Source organism: Phodopus roborovskii, unplaced genomic scaffold, assembly GCF_943737965.1.
Source record: "Phodopus roborovskii unplaced genomic scaffold, PHOROB, whole genome shotgun sequence".
Taxonomy (NCBI): domain Eukaryota; kingdom Metazoa; phylum Chordata; class Mammalia; order Rodentia; family Cricetidae; genus Phodopus; species Phodopus roborovskii.
In genome coordinates, this window is record NW_026126416.1 from 23,510,613 (window position 1) to 23,531,398 (window position 20,786).

Genomic DNA, 20,786 nt, shown 5'->3' on the forward strand with positions numbered 1-20,786 from the left:
TGCCAAGCACCTAGAGTTCGGGCTGGGCCTACAAAATCATACATTCTTCCTGAATTTTGTCTGGCCTTAGTGGCATAGATAAGAGAGCTACCTGAGACGGGGATGTATTGATCCTATTTTACTGAAAGGGATGTGTTCATAAGCTCAACTTGTTGAGTGTCTGACAGCTTCTAGCTAAGACGATTCTGAATCCAGTTCTGGTCACAGGGAATTCTCTTGTTGGCCTCAACCATCTGGGAGAAGATGAGAGGCTGCCCACGGACAGGATTAAGAGTGTCTTGCAGGTGAGGGTGAGGAAGCACCTCCAGGGCCCCGCTGCGCCCCTAGGGGCCGCCACTCGGTCCCACCGGTTCCTCCCCTGCCCCTGGAATTGCTGCTGAAACCCAGAACCACACACCCCGGGGACCGCTGGGCCCTGGAAGCCCCAGTCTCTAGAGTTTCCTTAGGCTTCCAGCAGGGGCCGCCAGCCTCCTCCACAAGTCCCGGCGAAAGACCAAAAAGTTGCTGTCCACCAGGTTTCAGCACAGGTCCCCCTAATTAAGGGCGGCTCCACAATCATGGGAGGGCTAGAAGCGATGTGTACAACTGGGGTCAGCAAAGGGGGCTTAAGGTGCAATAAGTTTGGACCCAGGATCCCGGGGCTCCCCGAGGAGTGAGGCCAAGGCCCGAAATCAGGGAGTAGCCATGTGAAAGGAGGACCGAGGGCTCTCCACGGCTAGGCCAAGGTCCACCCACATAAGGCAGGAACTGCAAGCCCGCTCGCTCTCCAGAATGGGGAGCTCTCCAGAATGGGGCAGGGCTGAGTCAATTCTGCATTCACAGGATACTCCTCCCCTCCCCCCCCCCCCCCCGCTTCCTGTTGGCTGGGGACACTCACTGGCGAAAGGTGAGGTTGCGGTGGAGCCATTGAGGAAGCTAGGGGACCCAGGCACGCCGAGGCCAGTCACACCCGGAGCACCGTAGCTGCCAAGGCCAGCTCCAAGGCCACTGCCGTAGCTGCTCTGCTGAGACCCTGGGCTGGGCGCGAACCGGGGCGACGCGCTGCCGCAGCTGCGAGCATAGCCTGCGGAAGAGTGGCGGTTAGCCCATGTGGCGGCGCTGGGCTCTTCTGGTGCACAGCAACTGAGGACAGGGGCGGCGACACGCACCCGGCTCAGGTGTGGCATCCCCGACGGCGATGGCCAAAGGGCTGCTGAAGGCGTTGATGCCCACGACGGCGGGGTGTGGGTGGCTGGGGGCCAGAGGTCCGAGGGGTGCCGGTGCGCGCGGGGCGCTGTAGAGAGCCTCGGCCACGTCTGCTGCACGCTTCAGGAGGAGCTCCTGCGAAGACAAGAACGGGGCACGGCCGGGGCAGCGGCAGGCGCGGGGACAGAGTCCCGGCCCCTAGTGTTGGGAGGCGGGCGGAGGCACCATACCTGGTTGCTGCTGGGCACTCCATACAGGGCCTCCGCCAAGTCAGCCGCCCGCTTCAGCAGCACTTCCTAGGGCAGGGAGGAGACAGAAAGACCGAAGGGCAACCCCTGGGGACGCAGTGGGGGCCCGGCCCAGGGGGGGCTTCCTCATCTCCTCACCCCATGGACATCCTTATCCCCAGCCCATCCATCCCTCTGAGTACCTTGGGCAGCCTCTCAGGGTCCCCAGGGTGTCTGGGAATGACTTTTTGTAGCCTCTGGAAACCGTAGTCAATGGTAGGCTCATTCAGGGCTGGGGAGAACAGCAATATTTGGAGGACACCCCGCCCAGAGCAGAACTGACCTCCACCTAACCCAGCCCCATGTGGTTCAGAAAAAACACTCGCTCAAATATCAGTGAATGTCAGGGGCATCTTCTCAGCGCCTTCATTTATTTGTTCAGATTCAACAAATATTTACTGAGCCAGGCTCTGTGCCAAGGTCGACAACAACACACAGTGTGTCTACTTCCCTATTCCTCTGTAGTTACAGCTTAGTCTGGTTCAGTACATGCTCCCAGGTGTGGGTTTTCCTCTGTCAAGTCATCTACCCTGTAACTCCACCCTCCCACCATCTAACCATCCTGAGTTTGCAGCTCAGCCTGCCCAGGTTATGATGGAGCTACCTGAGGGTCTCCTGAGCCCCCATGCCTCGGTGAGTATGGGGAGAAGCCAGTGGCTTAAGTGGAAGCCAGATGCAAAAATGGTCAAACTGAACCCAGTTTTCACTGCTTTCTCCAGAGTCTTGTGCTAACTGCTCACCAAGGCATTGTATCAGGGGGTGTATGCATCTGTGGGCTCGCAAACACCTGTTTGTGAATGTAGAGTTTAGCCTAGAAGACCCAAGACACCTAGGGAAGATTTGAAGAGTAGTGAGCCCATTTGGAAGCATGCTTGAGATGAAAAAGCAACAAACAAACAAACAAAAAAAAACAAAAGGAAAAGAAAACCTTCAAAGAGGTTCTGAACTAGAGTGTATGGCTAGGAGGAAGAGGAAACTCTTGGTGAGAAGACAATAAAACAGAAGTAGTTTCCAAGGAGGCAAGAACTCAGGGAGAGAAACAGGTCAAGAGGAAAAAAATGACTTTGAGAGATCACTGAGTAGGTGTGTGTGTTGCTCACTTAGTAGGTGTGGGTGTGGGTAAAGGTGTGTGGGAGATGAGGAGCAGCTGCTTTGTGCAGGTGGCCACCTGTAGATTTTGTTACCCCCTGCAACAGTTTGAGTGTTTGAGCCCAGAAGCTATCTCTGCATCTTGGTCCCTGCATTCAGCTGCCTCATTCCTTACCTGTGTAGACAAAGCGGCCAGGGGCTCCTTTACAAAACTGCTTGGACTTGTAGGAGAGGGTCACTTCTACTACCCCAGGGATGTGTCTTGGTGGTGTCTGCACCCGGATAGCATGGGGAGTGATGAGCTGTGAGAGGAGAGGGGAGGCCTGCAGGTCTGGTCCTGGGCAGAGGGCCTAGCCCTGAGACTCAGAGGGAGACTGGCAGGGGTTGGCCCACCTCGCTCCACAGGAGCACGTTGCCAAACACGACCTGCAACCCGTCGAAGAAGTTGTCTCCGATGATAATGACGGTGGCGCCTCCCGTGGTCCAGCCCTCCCCGGGGCTGATGGCCTTGATGCAGGGGGTGGCAGCTGGGAGGTAGGAGAGGACCCAGGTCAGGGGACTGCACGAAGGTGGAGACTGAGGATGACCAGGGCTGGGCCGGGAGTCCTGACCTTCAGATGGGTCCAGGCGTCGAGCCCTGCGGCCATGTTTGGAATTGTTGTGGACAAACATGTTGTCAGACACAGCCAGCACGTGTCCATCCACACTCACTGTCGTGGACACCACCACCTGTGTGGGCAGATGAGATCAGTCTGGCTGTGGCCCTTGGGACTCCTGGGCAGGCACTGTTAGGAAGAACTAGCACCTTGAAGTGGGTGGCTGGAAGCTGGAATTCAGTGTCTTTAGGGGATGGGAAGTTCAGTTTGGTGGGGGCTGTGCTGGTAGAGTTGAATCCAGCTGAACCAGGTGATACCCCTAGATGAACTGACCTCTCAGGAGTTACAAAAACCAAAAGCTCTGAAAAAGTTGTAGCTCCCCAGGCACAGAGTACCCTCCATTTTTTTTTTTTTTTTTTTCACACATGGGAACACTATTCAATATCAGTCAAGTTTGGAGACAGGAATGCCTTTCTAAAGTTGGGGCACAACATCAGTTAGAGAACTTGTCAACAGTCAACAGGAGCCCCCACTTTATTCTGGGCAGGAAGTCGGGGCTGCCTTTTCCCTACCCCCTGCTTTTGGAGGGGCGCGCAGGTTGGGGATGTGCTAAGGGCAGCTGTTCTCAGCTTCACACTATGCAAATTACCTGGGTCGTTAATCATGTAAAAATGTCACAATTAGCATCTTCTTAAGTGGGACTCTAATGAAGCCTCCCTTGGCAGCCAGCATAAGTTGAGATGGAGCTGCCCCACCCCCAGCAGGCACCAGCCCCTGAGGCACAGGGCTAGGCAGAGATCTGCTCTGGCAGGGCCACAGCTTTCCCTTCACCTGTCAGTAAAGGGTAGATTTGCACGGGTGAGAGGGCTTTCCCCAAACCTACCTGGAAGCGGCGCATGTCTCGGGGATTCCCTGCATTCTTCAAGCAGTTCTGGTTGCATTTGAGAAAGAATTTGAGGAAGAACCTGAAACGGTGAGGTTAGGATGCTCAAGGGTCTGGGAGTTCTGTAAATAGATGAAGATCATGGCTCCCTGCCTTTCCTCCTCCCAGCACAGTGACGCCCCTTGTTTGCTTACACACAGGTGCATACTCCATATTCCTATCTCAAGATGTAGACACACAGGGTGCCTGAGATGGACCAAACAGATCCATCACAAGCACTACCTTATTACACAGATGTGGGCAGTACTTATTTGTCCAGAAAACGTATATTTATCCACCTGCACAGTGTATAGCCATCACAGAACGTGCCAATCACAAATTCTATAGTATATATGTGTGTACCTATTACTCACAAATCACACTCATCATAATTTCTACCTATCACTCATACAATGTATTTCCACATGTAGCATATACTTCCATATGCCTAACACCCAATATAAAATTTTTACTGTGTATATCTGTCACAGTCTGTGACACGTATGTCTGTCATACAGCACATCTCTCCCCCCAGATGATAACCATTACCTATAAAAACCTATATAAACTACATAAGCGGTGTCAGTTATAAATGATGCACATGCTTTATTATCACTCACAAGCTACAGCCATAACACAAGCATATATTTCACACAGGACTTATACTCATCAAATATGAGGCCAGGAAGTGGTGGCACACACTTTTGATCCCAGCACTAGGGAGGCAGAGGCAGGTGGATCTCTGTGACTTTGAAGCCAGCCTGATCTATGTAATGAGTTTAGGCTAATCAAAACTACATAGAGAGATCCTGTCTCAAAATAAATAATCAAAAATCAAACAAAGCCAAAAAATAAAATCATGTGTGTTATGTGTACATCCTATAGGGTGTATACATAGCAAGAATATAGAAAATAACATACCTACGTGTGTTGTATATGATTTAAAAAACTGTCACTGGAAATAACATCCCTCTCAGCAGATTCCTCTTCTACATATTTTCTATTCATTATATACAGAAACCTGACAACACAGCACATATACATACCAGACACTCAGGCCCCATGCAGATATGCAAATTAGCTTCTTTGTTGGTTTTTGTTTGTTTGTTTTTTGAGACAGGGTTTCTCTGTATAGTCCTGGCTGTCTTGGAACTCTTTTGTAGATCAGGTTGGCCTCGAACTTGCAGCGATCCACCTGCCTCTGCCTCCCAAATGCCAAATGCTGGGATTAAAGGCGTGTGCTACCATAACCTGTTTTTTTTTTTTTTTAATAATGTATAATTGGGCCCGGCATCGGTGGTGTACGCCTTTACCCAGCACTCAGGAGGCAGTGGCAGGCAGATCTTTGTGAGTTCGAGGCCAGCCTGGTCTACAGAGCTAATTCCAGGACAGGCTCCAAAACAATACAGAGAAATTCTATCTCGAAAAACCAAATCAAGCCAAAAAGAACCCACATTATAATTGGTAAACAACAAACAACAAACCACAGTATGTGCCATTAAGAGGCCAATCCTCCAGTCTTCCAAATAGTTCATGGGAAGCCCTGACACCATTGGTAAGGAAACCATGGACAATACTCTAGCCATTGTAAATGCAAATACTATAATGTGTGCCTTAGCCCCATGAGACTCTGTGAGCATCTTTGGACATTCCCTACATGTAGAGGGCAGGGCTAAGTCCATGGAGGGTCTTGGCATGTAGCATAACTTCCTGGGCATCTGATGGGCTCTTCTAGTTAATGTTCCTAATTTACTTCTGCTTATTTGAGAGGCATTTTTACCAAGATGTTTCTTATAATAAATAGCAGATAAGACTCAAACATAGGGTGATAATCTGAAAGAGTACATATTGTAGCTAGCTGTATACTATTTATATACATTTCTTACCTGTTAAGACATTTTATGGTATAGATGCCCTAGAGTTCATACTCATACATGTGCCACCCTCAAATGGGTAGTATATCAGCTCCCTAGGCAGAGTACAGGCTAGTTCATTAATTCTCAGTACTCAGCATGCTCTATCAGGGGCTAGAAAGTAGGGAAATGTCTCAGATTGGGACAAAGTTCTGTGCTGGGGGGATTAATGCTAATTCCTAAATACCATGAATGATATGACCAGCATGGGATGACCCAAAAGGTACTTCCTAGTGTCCACACTTGCTCACTGTACCCAACTCCCAATCCTATAGAGTTGAGAGGAAGAGTTCCTGGGATGTGGGTTAGATGTGGGTGGGATGTGGGTTAGATGTGGATGGGATACCGGTACCATGAGCAAGCGCTACTCTGCACACACTCTCAGCTGGAAGGCTGTGGATGTAACAGAGGTTTTTCAGAAGGCACCCAGACCAGCAGCATTGCATGGAATGCAGAAGCTCAGGCTTTGCCCTAGACCTGCTGAATCTAAACAGTTCTGCTATTTAGGACCTAACCTCTGTATTCTCTTAAGGCCTTTGAACCTCTTGGAATGTCGTTAGTCTCAATCTGAGATGTCCTGCAAGTATGAAATACATATTGAATTTCAAACATTTTTGGAAAAAAGACTGCAGGAGTTAGCTGGACACAGTGGTGCATACCTGAAATCTCAGCACTCAATGGGTAAAAATGGGACAATCAGGAGCTTAAGGATAGCCTTAGCTACACAGTGAGTTTAAGGCTAGCCTGGGCTACATGAACCACACTCTCCAAAAAAAAAATGAGCCTCGATAATTTTTTTATCATATTGGAACAATAATAGTTGAGGTACACTGGATTAAAGAAAATCCATTATCACCATTAATTTTACCTATTTTTTTTTTAAAAAGAAGTTGCACCTAGAAAATCTCACATGTGGCCTGCATTGCATTTATAGTAGATAATGCTGCTGTAGAGTGTTATGTCAGTAACAGTGCCCAAGAGCATCTGATCCTCTTCCTATCCCCAGTGAATGGGGCAGGGGCAGCCATGCTGTGATGCTAGGAGCTGACTGCCAAAGCCTGGTAAGACGTAAATGATGCTTGTTGGAAAGAGTAAATGTAAAGAAATTTTGCAATTTTGTTGTCCTATGGACATTATCTAATTTGTCATATTCTAGCCTTTTACACACACTCCCTGCCTTCCCCTCCTTCTCCTCCCTTCCACCTCCCCTTCATAGCTATGTATAAATTTCCTCAGAGCTAGTTTGTTACCCTGCTGGTTACAGAGAACATCAATAGATTCTCAGCCGTGGCCTTTTCACATTTGAAGATTTAGCTTTGGCGTAAGTGACCGTGCCATCCAATGTCCCTGCCTCCCAAGGCTGGAGTTGGAGGACTGCTGGTTGGGAGGAGGATGGTGAAGTAAGAGAAGGAACAGGTGGCAAGTTTTCTAACCCATGTCTATAGAGGCCAGATGTGGAGACTGGGAGCTGGGGGAGGGAGGCTTCTGGAACCTGGTGAAAAGGACAGCTGCAGAGAGACAAATATAAATGGGAATAAGGACCTAAGCATCTAAAACACCATCAGGGGCCCGGGGTTTGTAGGAAGGTATACATGTTTTCTTGGAGATTTGTAATTGCTGCTTATCACGAAGGAAGTACACTCCACCCCTAAAGCCATGTGCCCTCTGTGCAGCACTCCTTGTCCCTGGCTCCACAAGGCTGGAAGGGAGCCCAGGGAAGCCTTTTTCTCTAAATGAGATAAACACAGGCCAAAGGAAAAGAAGACAAGGCCAAGCCCATAGACCCCAGTAGAGCAAGCATGGGTCTATATCTAGTGCCATTCTCACTGGTGACAATGAATATCTCTGGGGACATATTTTATCTGGATCTCCAAGAAATGACTATAAGAGAAAGGCCAAACCCCAGGATCTGCTCTTAGAATTAATGGGAGAAAATATTACAAATATAAGTAGTGAAAATAAAATGCTTCATAGAGGGAACAATGTAAAACCCTTAAAGCAAGCCCATTCTAACCAATCATTCAGTGAATGTCTGGGACTCTGCTCAGTCCATCACTTGTCATTATTTTGCTTCCTCCTGTCAAAACTCTGAGGTGGTGTGTAGAGCTGTAATTGTCCCCACTGTACAAAGAAGAATCAAGGTTAAGCAAGAGTAAGTTACACAGAATAGTAGGCCTAAAGTCGCGATGTGAACTCGGGTCTCTTTGAACTGCTGTTGCTGACAAGAGTCCCTGTAGGTGAGGATGTCAGAATCCAGGGTACCCAGCCACAGGGTGGTGTGACAGGAGTCCACAGCCCTGAGAGGTGTCCTGTGCAGGGACCAGTGGACCTATTCTATACTATTCCCTCAAGACTTCCATTTGCCTGTAGTGTGGACCTCGTGACTGAGGCTTTAAAGCATCTGACAAAATGAGCTAAGATTGATAAATGTTTAAGTTTTTTATTTTTTAATGTACATTGGTGTTCTGCCACATAAGTGGAGTTACAGACAGTTGTGAGCTGCCATGTGGGTGCTGGGAATCGAACCCAGGTCCTCTGGAGGAGCAGTCAATGCTCTTAACCACCAAGCCATCTCTCCAGCCCCCAAGATTGATCATTTTTGAAGCTCTTTAAGGTTCAGTATATTTCTGCTTCTATGTTCAACCCTCTCCGTACTAGGAAATGTAATCAAGGCTGGGTGGTGTTGGCACATGTCTTTAATTCCAGCATTCAGGGGACAGAGGCAGGCAGATCTCTGAGTTTAAAGGCTAGCCTGGTCTACAGAGCAAGTTCCAGAAGAGAAACAAAAACAAAACAAAAGGGAAGAAAAAAATGTAATTATCAAAACAAAACAGACAATAGCTATGAACAGTACTAACCCACTTAATAAAGCATTCAAGGTAAATATGCATGAGGACACAGATGCCTTTGATTTCAAGACAAGTCAAGAGCAGGCATGGGGGTCACACCTTTAATCCCGGTACTCAGGAGGCAGAGGCAGGCAGAGAGCTCTGTGATTTCCAGGCCAGCCTGGCCTACACAGAACTACATAGTGAGACCTTGTCTCAAAACAAAAGAAAACAAACAGCAGAGTATCTCAGGCATACCTACCTTCCTTCCTACATCTGACCTTAGTCTGGTCTTCCTAGTCATTTCTCTAAAGGCTTTCATTCCTTTGCATAAACACAGCTCAAAATGAAATTAAACTGGCCATTCTTCATCAATGGAACATTCCAAAGAAGCAAGGCTGGGTTGAGAACGAGTGAAGTGCAAACTCACGTTTGGCCTCCTAGGAGGGCAGTACTGATCAGGAGCTGTACTCCAACACAGTCTCCACCCAAAAGAGACACTCAACACAGAGGAGAATGTATGGGCAATCAATGACTTCACCGTTACATTTGAGATTCACTTGGGGGCAGAGTGGGGTGAGCTGCTTTTCTGGGGCCAGTGTCCACGGATAGCAGAGTTGGGTAGCACTTGAGTGAACCCCAGCATCCCACAGCTGTCCTGACTGTTGGCTGTTAAAGGGATTACAGCTGCCCTATTATTTGTGATTCATCCCGGTCAATGATGGATTGATAGATCAATCCTTGAGGCCTTCAGACTTCATATCACCCCAGGATATTAGGAAGTTTGACTGCCAATGGACTAGACATTATTGATGTATTTATTGCCTGTATATATTGTATATAGTTGTTGTACTTACTGCATATAGTTTTTCTAATATTAGTTATAGCTTTTTTTTTTTTTTAAGGGAAATGTAGTGATGGTTTGTTTATACCCTAAAAAATAAAGCTTGACTGAAGATCAAAGGGAGGGGCTAGCCACTAGTTAACCATAGAGGTCTGGAGGTCTGTACAGACAGGAAGTGATATGGCTGGGCAGAGAGAGGAAATGATAAGGCAGGAGGAAACAGGAGCTCAGTCTCTTTTCGGCCGGGAAGTTGAGTAGGTAAGGTGGCTGTGGTTTTGCTCCTTCATCTCTGTGATCTCTCAGAATTTTTCCCTATATCTGACTCTGGGCTTTATTTTATTATTAAGATCTGTTAGAACTTGTGCTACATATTCAAGCTCTTGCTCTTGCCCTTGCCTCCTTTACTCTTTTTTTCTTCTCAGATATCTCTTCAAATAACTCTCACAAAAGTCCCATCTCATTGTCTGCTTCTAGAAATATGGATAGGAAGTCAGGTCCCACGGCTAAGGCTTTCTTTTGGCTTTTTTCTCCTTGCCTCCTCCATCCCATTCTGAGACACTGAGGGCTGAAATTATGATACCCACTTTCAAACAGAAAGCTGTGAAGTAACTCAAAGACCTTGACTGAGAGCCTAAATCTCGGTGCCATCCCACTTCCTCCAGAACGATATCCACTAGCCACACACTGAACCTTGATGTATGGTGACTGGGCACTTAATATTCGAAACCTTATTTCATTTTCACATGCGGCTAATGACTGCCATATTGGATTGTGTGGATCTAGAAAGAGATAGTGTAATGAATGATGAACAAGTTGGGACAAGGTGTTCAAAACAACAGTGGAACTTATGAACATCTTGGGAAAGAAAGCAGATTTGGAGCAAAACAAAGGACAGCATCAAACTGCAGATATATTTCTAAGTACAAGGTATGTATAAGCACTGCATACGACCTGAGATGAATATAGGGGTCCTCTGATAACTTTTATCCTAAAAGCCTTGTAGTTGACCTCATGAACCTCAAAAGAAACAGAATAGTATCCAGAGCAATGCTTTACTTGTGTGCTTCACTCCGTCCCCAGCAAAAGACCAGGTTACAAGTGCTGAATACCCTTACTCCCATTATTCATCTACACCAAAGGACTGATTGAACATATTTTACATGTCTGTCACAGGGGATCTAGAGGCCAGCTAGACTTTTTCCTTTGCTGCTGTTGTTGGACATGCTAGGGATTGGGTCTGGGGCCTCATGCATGGTAGGCAAGTGCTCTACCTCTGAGTTCCAGCTCCAACCCCTCACTTAATTCCTCAGGCTGGCCTTGACCTTGTGAACTTCTTGCCTCAGTCTCTCCTGAGTAGCAGAGTATAAGCCTGTGTCAATAAGTCTAGCTTCCGAACAATATTTTAAATGACTTACAATGCATTAACCAAGACAGAGAAACTCAAAGTAAGAGCAAAGACTGGTATAGCACAGGGGTGGGTGTGGCAGGACAAGTTGCCAAGTATTTCATGTAAGAGCCACTTGTTTTGCCTGTGAAGGGTTTCCATAGTTCTTATCCGCTCTTGAGCATTGGGTCTTAGAGGGCCTCAGAGAGAGGCAAGAGGCAAAGGGACTACAGCCTTTCAAAGGGTAGTGGCATGGATGGCACGTTTGTCCAGTGGTACCTGAGGTCAGCTGCAAGTCAGAGCCTGGGACTGGCTTCATTTCATGTGTGATTTGAACACCAGGCAAAGCAAAGTCCTCACAGGGACTGGGACACCTGGAAGAGCCAGTTTGATTTCAGAGAGAGACAGACTCTGAGGAGACGAGGCCGGAGTGAAGGAGGAGGTAGATGAGATCGGTTGAGGCATACACGGAGGTGGCCCAGGCTCCTTCCTGAATTTGGTGTGCAATAGCGGTCAAGACAGAGCATCTCCAAGGCCACAGCCACCTGACAGGCCTGGACCTAGTCTCCCCACCAGGATCCCCAACTAGGGTAGAGGTGGCTGCTGTGCAGATGGGCTGGGGGACTATAAATAGCCAGGGTGCATACATTAGCATGCCAATGCACCCGCACCCCATCCTCTATGCTAATGGCCCACCATGCGCCTGAACACCTTCTGTTCCCCTGCATGCATTTGCATGCACAATTAGCATAATCTTGTATAATTAATGAACATCGTCAATTTTAGCTCCTAAGTAATTTGATTAACATGTTGATGGGGCACTTACTAGGCTCTCCAAACCTCAGGGCTGGGCATGGGGCCTGAGGAGATGGGGAGAGGGGGTGGAGAGATGCTAAGAGGTCCCTAGCTGTCCATGAAGAGTTGTGGGAACCCCACTTTTCCTGAATTGGGCCTGAGAGGAGAGGAAGTTGAGGGGTTGATAATTGAAGGCCTCTAGGTCCTTCATATGGAGTTGGGTGACCAGGTGGAGTGTGCTGACAGTGGCTGATCTGAACTTGTTAAACTTACTTGTGCTCATATGGACACAGGCACATACATACAAACATCTCTTGTGCGTCCCCCTAGCCTGGAGAATCTTCTATGAATATAAGATACTAAACTCTTAATTTCTTCTCACAGATAAGGAGGGTGAATTGATGGGTAATTAGGGGATTTGAAGGGGAAGGGAAGACTGATGTGGTATGTTTCTCAGCCTTAAGGGTGGGAAGCTGGGCTCTTGAGTTACAATACTATGGAAACTCCTACTTATGAGTTAAGTGGAAGGTAGATAGGGTGGTGATGGCAAGTCCAGGCATCTTCTACAATGTACCAAGGAACCAAGGTTGAAAGGAACAGATAGGATATAGCCCCTTTCCATTTATGGAAAGTTACTGTTCTGGACCAAGACACACCAAAGCCCTGAGCCAGAGCACATGCTATTGGCTATCACCCTTCTGTTCATTTAAGACCATAGTTAGAGTCAAGAAGGTCTTCCATGGTTTTGACTGAATGTTCTTGCTGTTATCTAGGCTTAGGTGCCTTTACTGTCTAAAATGGTCACTAGCGGCTGGGTGGGAGGGGCAATAGGTAAGAAATGATACTGTGGCAGGCACTGTTTTGGCATTGGATGCATCCATCTCATTTGATTTCACATCATCTATATTTCTCCTCCTCCTCTTCCTCGTGTGTGTGTGTGTGTGTGTGTGTGTGTGTGTGCATGTGCGTGTGTGTGTGTGTGTGTGTGTGTGTGTGTGTGTGTGTGTGTGTGTGGTGGCTGGCCAGCCACTGAGCTCCAGGGATCTGCCTGTCTCTGTTTCCCCAGGATTGAGATTATAAGCATGTGCCTTCAAGTCCAGCTCTTTTGTGTGGGTTCTGGGGACTGAATCCAGGTTTTTGTATTTGTTCAGCAAATATTTTGCCAACTGAGATATCATCCCAACCCTTCTTTTCCTTAACATCCTGACTAAGTGAGCCATCAGTCAGATTTGTTTCACCAAATAAGAGACTGAAGCTCAAGTCACATTGCCAGACATATAAGGTAGCTTGTGTCCCAACTACAAATAACCCTTCTGTGGTGGTCTGAATGAGAATGGCTCCCATAGGCTCACATATCTGAATGTCTGGTTTACAGCTGGTGGGCAATTCAGGAGGGATTAAGAGGTGTGCCCTTGTTGGATGAAGCCTGTCAATGGGGTAGGCTTTTCAGTTTTAAAAGCCCATGCCAGTCCAAATCTCTGAGCCTCCTACTTACGAATGAGGTGTGAGCACTCACCCACTGCTCAGGAGCCACACCTACCTCCTGCCTCCAACCCCACCATGATGGCCATGGAGTAACTTTCTGAAATAGTAAGCTTGCAATTAAATAGTTCCTTTCATGAGTTGCTTTGGTCATGGTGTTGCTTCACAGCAATACAACAGTTACTAAGATACCTTCATTTAAAACAAAACTTAATATTCAAGGTGTAGGCAGTCAATACTACAGATGCCTATCATGGATCTTGAGGCCTCCTATAATTTCCAAGGGGAGAGCTGCTCCACATCCTTGAGAGAACAGGGGGTCCCTTCAAGATGCTTGGAATTTCTCTCAAACTTCTTTTGTCTTTATGTCCCTCAAACACTCTGAGTAGCGAAAAGGATTAGGTAGGGAGAGGAGATGCAGACCATTCAGGTGAAAGAAGAAAAGGCCATAAAAAGGAACGGGCAGAATGGTTCAAGACAGACACCCACATTTGCAGCATGGTGCGAACAAAGGGGTCTGGTTGGAAGGGCAGAAGAAGATGGAAGCTACTGTGGGCTTAATTTGGGACTGTGGGGGCAGAGTGCTGTATTTACCACCGTATTAGAAATATGGCTGATTCTTTTGCGGCCTCCAAAGCTTTTCTCATTGACTCATACCTGTTAGGTTGTGCTTGACATAGGGGTTAGGATGTAAGCAGACTAGAGTTGACCAACCTACTTCAACAATATCACTGTAACAACACTCACTGTGCAGCAGGCACACCACGCAGCAGGAGTTACCACAACTAACAGCTAGAAGAAAACTATGGCCTCCACTGGAAGAAATCATCCAGGATCATCCTGGCCAATCAAGCAATTGTTCAAAGTCTTAGAGCCATGAAGTCTGACACAGTACTGTGTGCAGTTATTTAGATTTGACTGAAGTGGGGCTGGAGAGATGGTGTTACAGTTACAATCGCTTCCTTCTTTTGCAGAAGACTTGGGATCAGTTCCCAAACCCACACAATAGTTCACAACCACCTGTAATTACAGTTCAGGAGATCTGATGCCCACTTCTGACCTCTACAGATTCCCACACATGTGTGGTGCACACACACACACACACACACACACACACACACACACAGAGAGAGAGAGAGAGAGAGAGAGAGAGAGTTTAAAAAGTTAGATCTGACTTAGTTATAACTAAAAACAATAATATTCAGTTACCTAGATACAGCAACCAATTTCAAAGTCTATGTTTTGTACTGGTTACCATGTTGGGTAGTGTAGTTTGTTTGTTTAATGTTGTACATGGGTGTCTTGCCTACATGTATGTCTGTGCATCATGTCCATGCAGGACAGAAGAGGGCAGTGGACCTTCTGGAATGGAGTTATAATTATTAGCTGCCATGTGGGTGCTGGGAATCAAACCTGAATCCTCTAAAAGAACAACCAGAGCTCTTAACCACTGAGCCATCTCTCTAGCTCCTCTATATTTCCTATCATTATGTAGTAAATACAACTAACTTGCCTTTAAGTTCACTAATTTTCTTTATTATCATGAAATGTTTAAATAATTATATTTTGTCTCTTCGACTGTTTTGTTGGGCCTTTCTGGGGGGCACAAATCAATTGTTTAGATCTCTGTTTTTCCCCCAAAACATTTATAATAGTGTCTGCCTCACTGCAGGTGCTGGCATATGATGGAATTAAAGAATCAAAAATTAGCCGGGCAGTGGTGGCACATGCCTTGGGAGGCAGAGTCAGGCAGATCTCTGTGAATTTGAGGCCAGCCTGATCTACACTGGAAGTTCTAGTATAGCCAAGACTGTACTGAAACCCTGTCTCAAATCAACAACAACAAAAAACCCAACCAACAAACCAAACAAACAAAAGATTTTGAGGACTGGAGAGATGGCTCAGCAGTTAAGAGCACTGGAAGAGGACCCAGGTTCAATTCCCAGCACCCACATTGCAGCCCACAACTGTAACTCCAAGATCTGATACCCTCACACAGACAGACATGCAGGCAAAACACCGGTAAATAAATTATTTTTAAACTCCCCCCTCCCCTGAAAGAATCAGAAATTACTGTAATGGAGCCTTAAGGAGATAGTTCCGGTGGTAAAGCTCTTGTGTGAGCATAAGGACCAGGACTCAAAATAGCAAGCGGGGTGGGGTGGGGGTGGGGTGAGGATGTCAGTTGAAGAGAGCACTTGTTGCTCTTACAGAGGACCCAGGTTCTATTTCTAGCACCTACATGGTAGTTCACAATCCTCTGCAACTCAGTTCCAGAAGATCCAATGCCCTTTTCTTATCTCTGCAAGCATCAGGTACAGATGGGATACAGAAATATACATACAGGAGAAAAGTCATACTCTCTCTCTCTCTCTCTCTCTATATATATATATATATATATATATATATATATACATATATATATTAAAATAACGAGCTAAATTGCTCTTGAAGAATGGCACTTGAGGTTGCCCTCTGTCCTCTCCATTACACACCATAATAGATTTATACATACATACATACACACACCACATATTCACACACACTCACCACTCTGATAGGATGAATGCTGGTCCAAACTTCCCAGTCATTTTTAATAGGAAACACTGTAAAGTTATATAGTCAGGTTAAAGATGGAACCGCAGAATGTTTCCACAATCAATAAAAGCAATGGCAAAATGGCAAAAACAATCAATCTATTCAAAATTCTGTGTTTTGTTTGCTTGTTTTGTTGTGGTTGTTTTTTGTTTGTTTGTTTTGTTTTGTTTTGTTTTGAGACCAGGTCTTTTTTTTTATTCTTTATTATTTTTGTCAAAAATTTCAGTAGATGTTCTTTTATTTATTTATTTATTTATTTTTATTTATTTATTTTATATAACCAAGTCCATTTAAATGAAAACAAACATTTATAGACAATATTTGGGAATTTGGGCGTCATTCTTTCCAAACTACTTCCTGCTGGTAATTGAGACAGGGTCTTAAGTAGCTCAGGTTAATCTTGAACTTACTACATAGCCAAGGATAACCTTGATCCTCCTACCTCTGCTGAGATTATAAATTGCTAGCTAACATTTTTCATAACTCTGAAAAGTAATAATTTTTGCAGCATTTATTCAAGAGGAATAAATAAAACTCAGAAGCCATACAACTCTGATGACTGTAAGAGCAGCAGCCAGAAAGGAGTGGGTGGGCTAGCCTCTGACAAGCTGCATTCTCCATTAGTTGTCATTCTTCGACCAGTCTGGTGACCCCTAACTTGAGTCAGAGTTTGATCTGTGAGAAAAGCCCTATGAACAGGGTGTTTGCACAATCAGCTGTCTGGGGAAAGCTAATTTGGCCAAATGTTTTTTGTTTTGTTTGTTTGTTTGTTAAGGGAAAGAATGAGGTAAATAAGATGTCAACAGGAGACTCTCTCTGAAGGTCTTAGAAAGCCATGCCTGTTGTGGGGAGGGCACACGCCTAGGGATGGTCTGGGAGGGTCCTAGCCTCATCTCTTGATTCCTGCTAAAGGAAGAGGAGACACTAGGGCAGAGTTGTCAATTGCTATGGCAACGAAGGTGTCCCTGACACACACAGAGCCTTTCAACAAAGAGCAGAAAATCTGTTAAGGTGAGCTTACTACTAAGGTAGTACCAAAAACTTTGGTAACCACACATCATAAAAATACAAGCTGGAGAACTGATCCAGAAAAGTTACAAAAGAAAAAAAAGAAAAAAAAAACACCAAAAAATAGGCAATAGCAACAAAACCATTAGGGGATATGATTTCCAGATGTTCTACATTATATGACCAAAATGCTTGTTTTTTAACAAAGACTTGTGATATGTGTAAAATGATAGGAAAGTGAGACTCACACATAAATTGTACTGTCCCTGAGGAAGCCCATGTTAGACTTTCTAGACAAATAATTTAAAACATTATTATTAATGATTATAGAACTAAAGGAAACCATGTATAAATAATTCAAGAAAGTATGAGGAAGATGTTTCATTCCAAAAATACATCAACAAAGATAAACAAATAGCCTTTTAAAATGTTGAAAGGATGTGATTGGGATGAGAAAATATCTCGGGTGAAAGAAAAACTAGCAGTGAACTGGACTGTGGGTCAGTTGAGATTGTCAGTTCAGGAGAAGGAAGGAAAATGAACAAAGCTTTTGAGGTTTACAGAGTGTCTTCAAGCATGTATGACATACACAGTGCATTCTCTCCTAGAGGGAAAAGGAAAGGGAAAGGGCTAGAAAGAACACTTGAAGAAATAATGGCCTAAACATACCAAATTTGATGAGAAACCTTATTGATCACATCCAGGAAGGTCAGTAAATTCCAAGTCATACTTAGAGACCCTACAGACTTGTCAGACTCAAACCATCCTGAGGCGGAGGTGGAGACAGAATCCAAGAAGCAAGTAGAGAAAAATAACTTCCCTTAGGCAAAGGGTCCTCAGAAAGATTAACACCTGACTTCTCAGCAGACAAGATAGCAGCCCAGGGACAGGGGGATGACATGTTATGTTGAAGGGAAACTGTTAACCAAAAATACTGGCAAAATTCCTACTTCAAACATGAGGAGAAATTGAGACATTTTCAGATAAACAAGAACTGAAGACTCATCATTAACAAATTTGTCATGCAGGGAATATTAACAGGAATCCTTCAGTTTGAGATGAAAAGTCACAAGACGGTAATAATTCAAATTCACACAAAGAAGGAAGTAACAGGTAAATATAGTAAGATAGCACACATGTAACTCTGTGTGTGAGTGTGTGTGTGTGTGTGTGTGTGTGTGTGTGTTTACCCAATTTAAAACACTGGGATGGGAGCAGGGAGAATGTCCTGGTGTGCACACATGTGGGAGCAGGGGTCATAGGAATGTCCTGGTGTGCACACATGTGGGAGCAGGGATCATAGGAATGTGCTGGTGTGCACACATGTGGGAGCAGGGATCATAGGAATGTCCTGGTGTGCACACATGTGGGAACAGGGGTGATAGGAATGTCCTGGTGTGCACACATGTGGGAGCAGGGGTTATAGGAATGTCCTGGTGTGCACACATGTGGGAGCAGGGGTGATAGAATGTCCTGGTGTGCACACATGTGGGAACAGGGATCATAGGAATGTCCTGGTGTGCACACATGTGGGAGCAGGGACGATAGGAATGTCCTGGTGTGCACACATGTGGGAGCAGGGGCGATAGGAATGTCCTGGTGTGCACACATGTGGGAGCAGGGACGATAGGAATGTCCTGGTGTGCACACATGTGGGAGCAGGGATCATAGGAATGTCCTGGTGTGCACACATGTGGGAGCAGGGGCGATAGGAATGTCCTGGTGTGCACACATGTGGGAACAGGGGTGATAGGAATGTCCTGGTGTGCACACATGTGGGAACAGGGGTGATAGGAATGTCCTGGTGTGCACACATGTGGGAGCAGGGGTGATAGAATGTCCTGGTGTGCACACATGTGGGAGCAGGGGTGATAGAATGTCCTGGTGTGCACACATGTGGGAGCAGGGGCGATAGGAATGTCCTGGTGTGCACACATGTGGGAGCAGGGGCGATAGGAATGTCCTGGTGTGCACACATGTGGGAGCAGGGGCGATAGGAATGTCCTGGCGTGCATACATGTAGGAGCAGAAGTTATAGGAACGCCCTGGTGTGTCCTAGTGTAGAAACAGGGATTATAGGAACCCTACACTGTCATTCTTTTCTTTTTACAGGGAATCTCAGGTCCAGTTTCCCCTCCTGCCTTCCACCTCCTGAGTGCAGTGGTGGTAGGCATGCTCCACCACAGCTCTTTAATGTGATGCTGTGGGTCAAACCCAGGCTTCGGGCATGCTACTGAACTGTATCACCAGTTCTCCACTAATATTTACTACAGCTATCCTTAAAATAAGGTCCATTTTTAAATGACCTTATTATATGCCTGTACAACCAGGATCTGTTTAAGATTTTGTCTTACTATGGGGCTGGAGAGATGGCTCAGAGGTTAAGAGCACTGGCTACTTTCCCAGAGGACCCGGGTTCAATTCCCAGCACCCACATAGCAGTCCACAGCTGTCTGTAACTCCAGTTCCTGGGGATCTGACACCCTCACAAAGACATGCGTGTAGGCAACACACCAATAAAACAAAAATAAATTTTAAGAAGATTTTATCTTACAGGCAGTGGGAGACTGAAAGAGGAGAGAGACCATAAGACTATGCTGGGACATTGTTATTAGATTTATAAACTGGCTTACTTTATTTATTTCTTTTGTGGGTATGCATGTACAAAAGCCATTTCTCTGATCTTGAAATATTATTTTTGTTTAGTGTATAAATTAAGTTGATTCTGGCTAGGTCAGATTATTCCAAATTAGGATATTTAATTATAATTCTTAGAGTAACTGCTAAGAAAATAACAGTAACAACAACTACAGCAGAATTAAAACAGTTCATTGGAAAATATACAGTTAATTTAAAAAATGGAGGAATAGAGGAACAAAAAAGGTAGAAAATACATATCCAAGCGTTTAATCTTAGCTACCTGTAGGTTGAAAGCAGGACCACAGGGTTCTTGGGCTTGAGAGTGAGTCTATACGAGCTAGGGCGAGGTAGTATGATCTTGTCTCAAAACGAAAAGTCAAAAGGGCTACAGATTTAGCTAGGTGGAAGGCCATTTGCCTCATTTCAAAGATCCTAGATTTAATGGCCAATATCAGATACAAAAAGCACAAAAATTCCCTGCCTTATCAGTAACTACATTAAGTATAAATCACTTAAAAGTCCCAATTTAAAGGCAGAGATTGGCAGAACAGATTTTTAAAAACACATGATTCAACCAGATGCTTTATATATGGAACACGCTTTACAAAACAAGAGAATGGGAAAGTTGTATCATACAAATTCCAGCCAAAAGAGAGCCGGAGTGGCAGTTCTAATACCAAACTGATTGCAAGACAAAAACTGTCATGAGACACTCAGAAGACCATTTTGTAGTAAATGTGTGATTGTCAGTGGGAATAACAATTATAAACATGCAGAGCTCCAAAATATACATGGAAAATGGAGAAGAAAAGTCCAGCAGTGATGGTTGGTGACTTCAGTTTCCTGCTTCAGTGATACATAGAAGAACCAGGCAGTGAGCTAACGAGGAAGCAGAAGACACTATAGACCCCAAGACCTAAGAGGCCATCTGATAAACAGGCATTCCTCTCAAGTGCACACGGGACATACAATAGACAGACATTCCTCTCAAGTGCACACGGGACATACAATAGACAGACATTCCTCTCAAGTGCACACGGGACATACAATAAACAGGCATTCCTCTCAAGTGCACACGGGACATACAATAAACAGGCATTCCTCTCAAGTGCACACGGGATTTTTTTTTTATAGCATAGCTCATATTTGGCCATTTTAAATGTCTCCATAAACTTTTAGGGATCAGAAACCTACAAAGTTTACAAAGTATGTTGT

General features: G+C 45.4%; 1 protein-coding gene across 4 annotated transcripts in view; it reads right to left on the minus strand.

Moving 5' to 3' along the window:
- The window catches only part of Ebf4 (EBF family member 4), a 68,212-nt gene that overhangs the window by 4,794 nt on the left and 42,632 nt on the right, over nucleotides 1-20,786 (minus strand). For 2 of the 4 annotated variants that reach the window (XR_007834445.1, XM_051183396.1), the window contains exons 8-14: nucleotides 4,041-4,122; nucleotides 2,955-3,290; nucleotides 2,737-2,863; nucleotides 1,616-1,704; nucleotides 1,416-1,481; nucleotides 1,149-1,320; nucleotides 878-1,063 (exon numbers count right to left, since the gene is read on the minus strand). Coding sequence is in view for 3 of the 4 variants with exons in the window: in XM_051183396.1 (XP_051039353.1) it covers nucleotides 878-1,063; nucleotides 1,149-1,320; nucleotides 1,416-1,481; nucleotides 1,616-1,704; nucleotides 2,737-2,863; nucleotides 2,955-3,290; nucleotides 4,041-4,122 (1,058 nt within the window). In the remaining variant the exon portion in view is untranslated. Of the gene's footprint in view, nucleotides 1-413; nucleotides 567-877; nucleotides 1,064-1,148; nucleotides 1,321-1,415; nucleotides 1,482-1,615; nucleotides 1,705-2,736; nucleotides 2,864-2,954; nucleotides 3,291-4,040; nucleotides 4,123-20,786 lie in introns of those variants that run through there. The other 2 variants (XM_051183398.1, XM_051183399.1) reach the window with 2 other exon arrangements.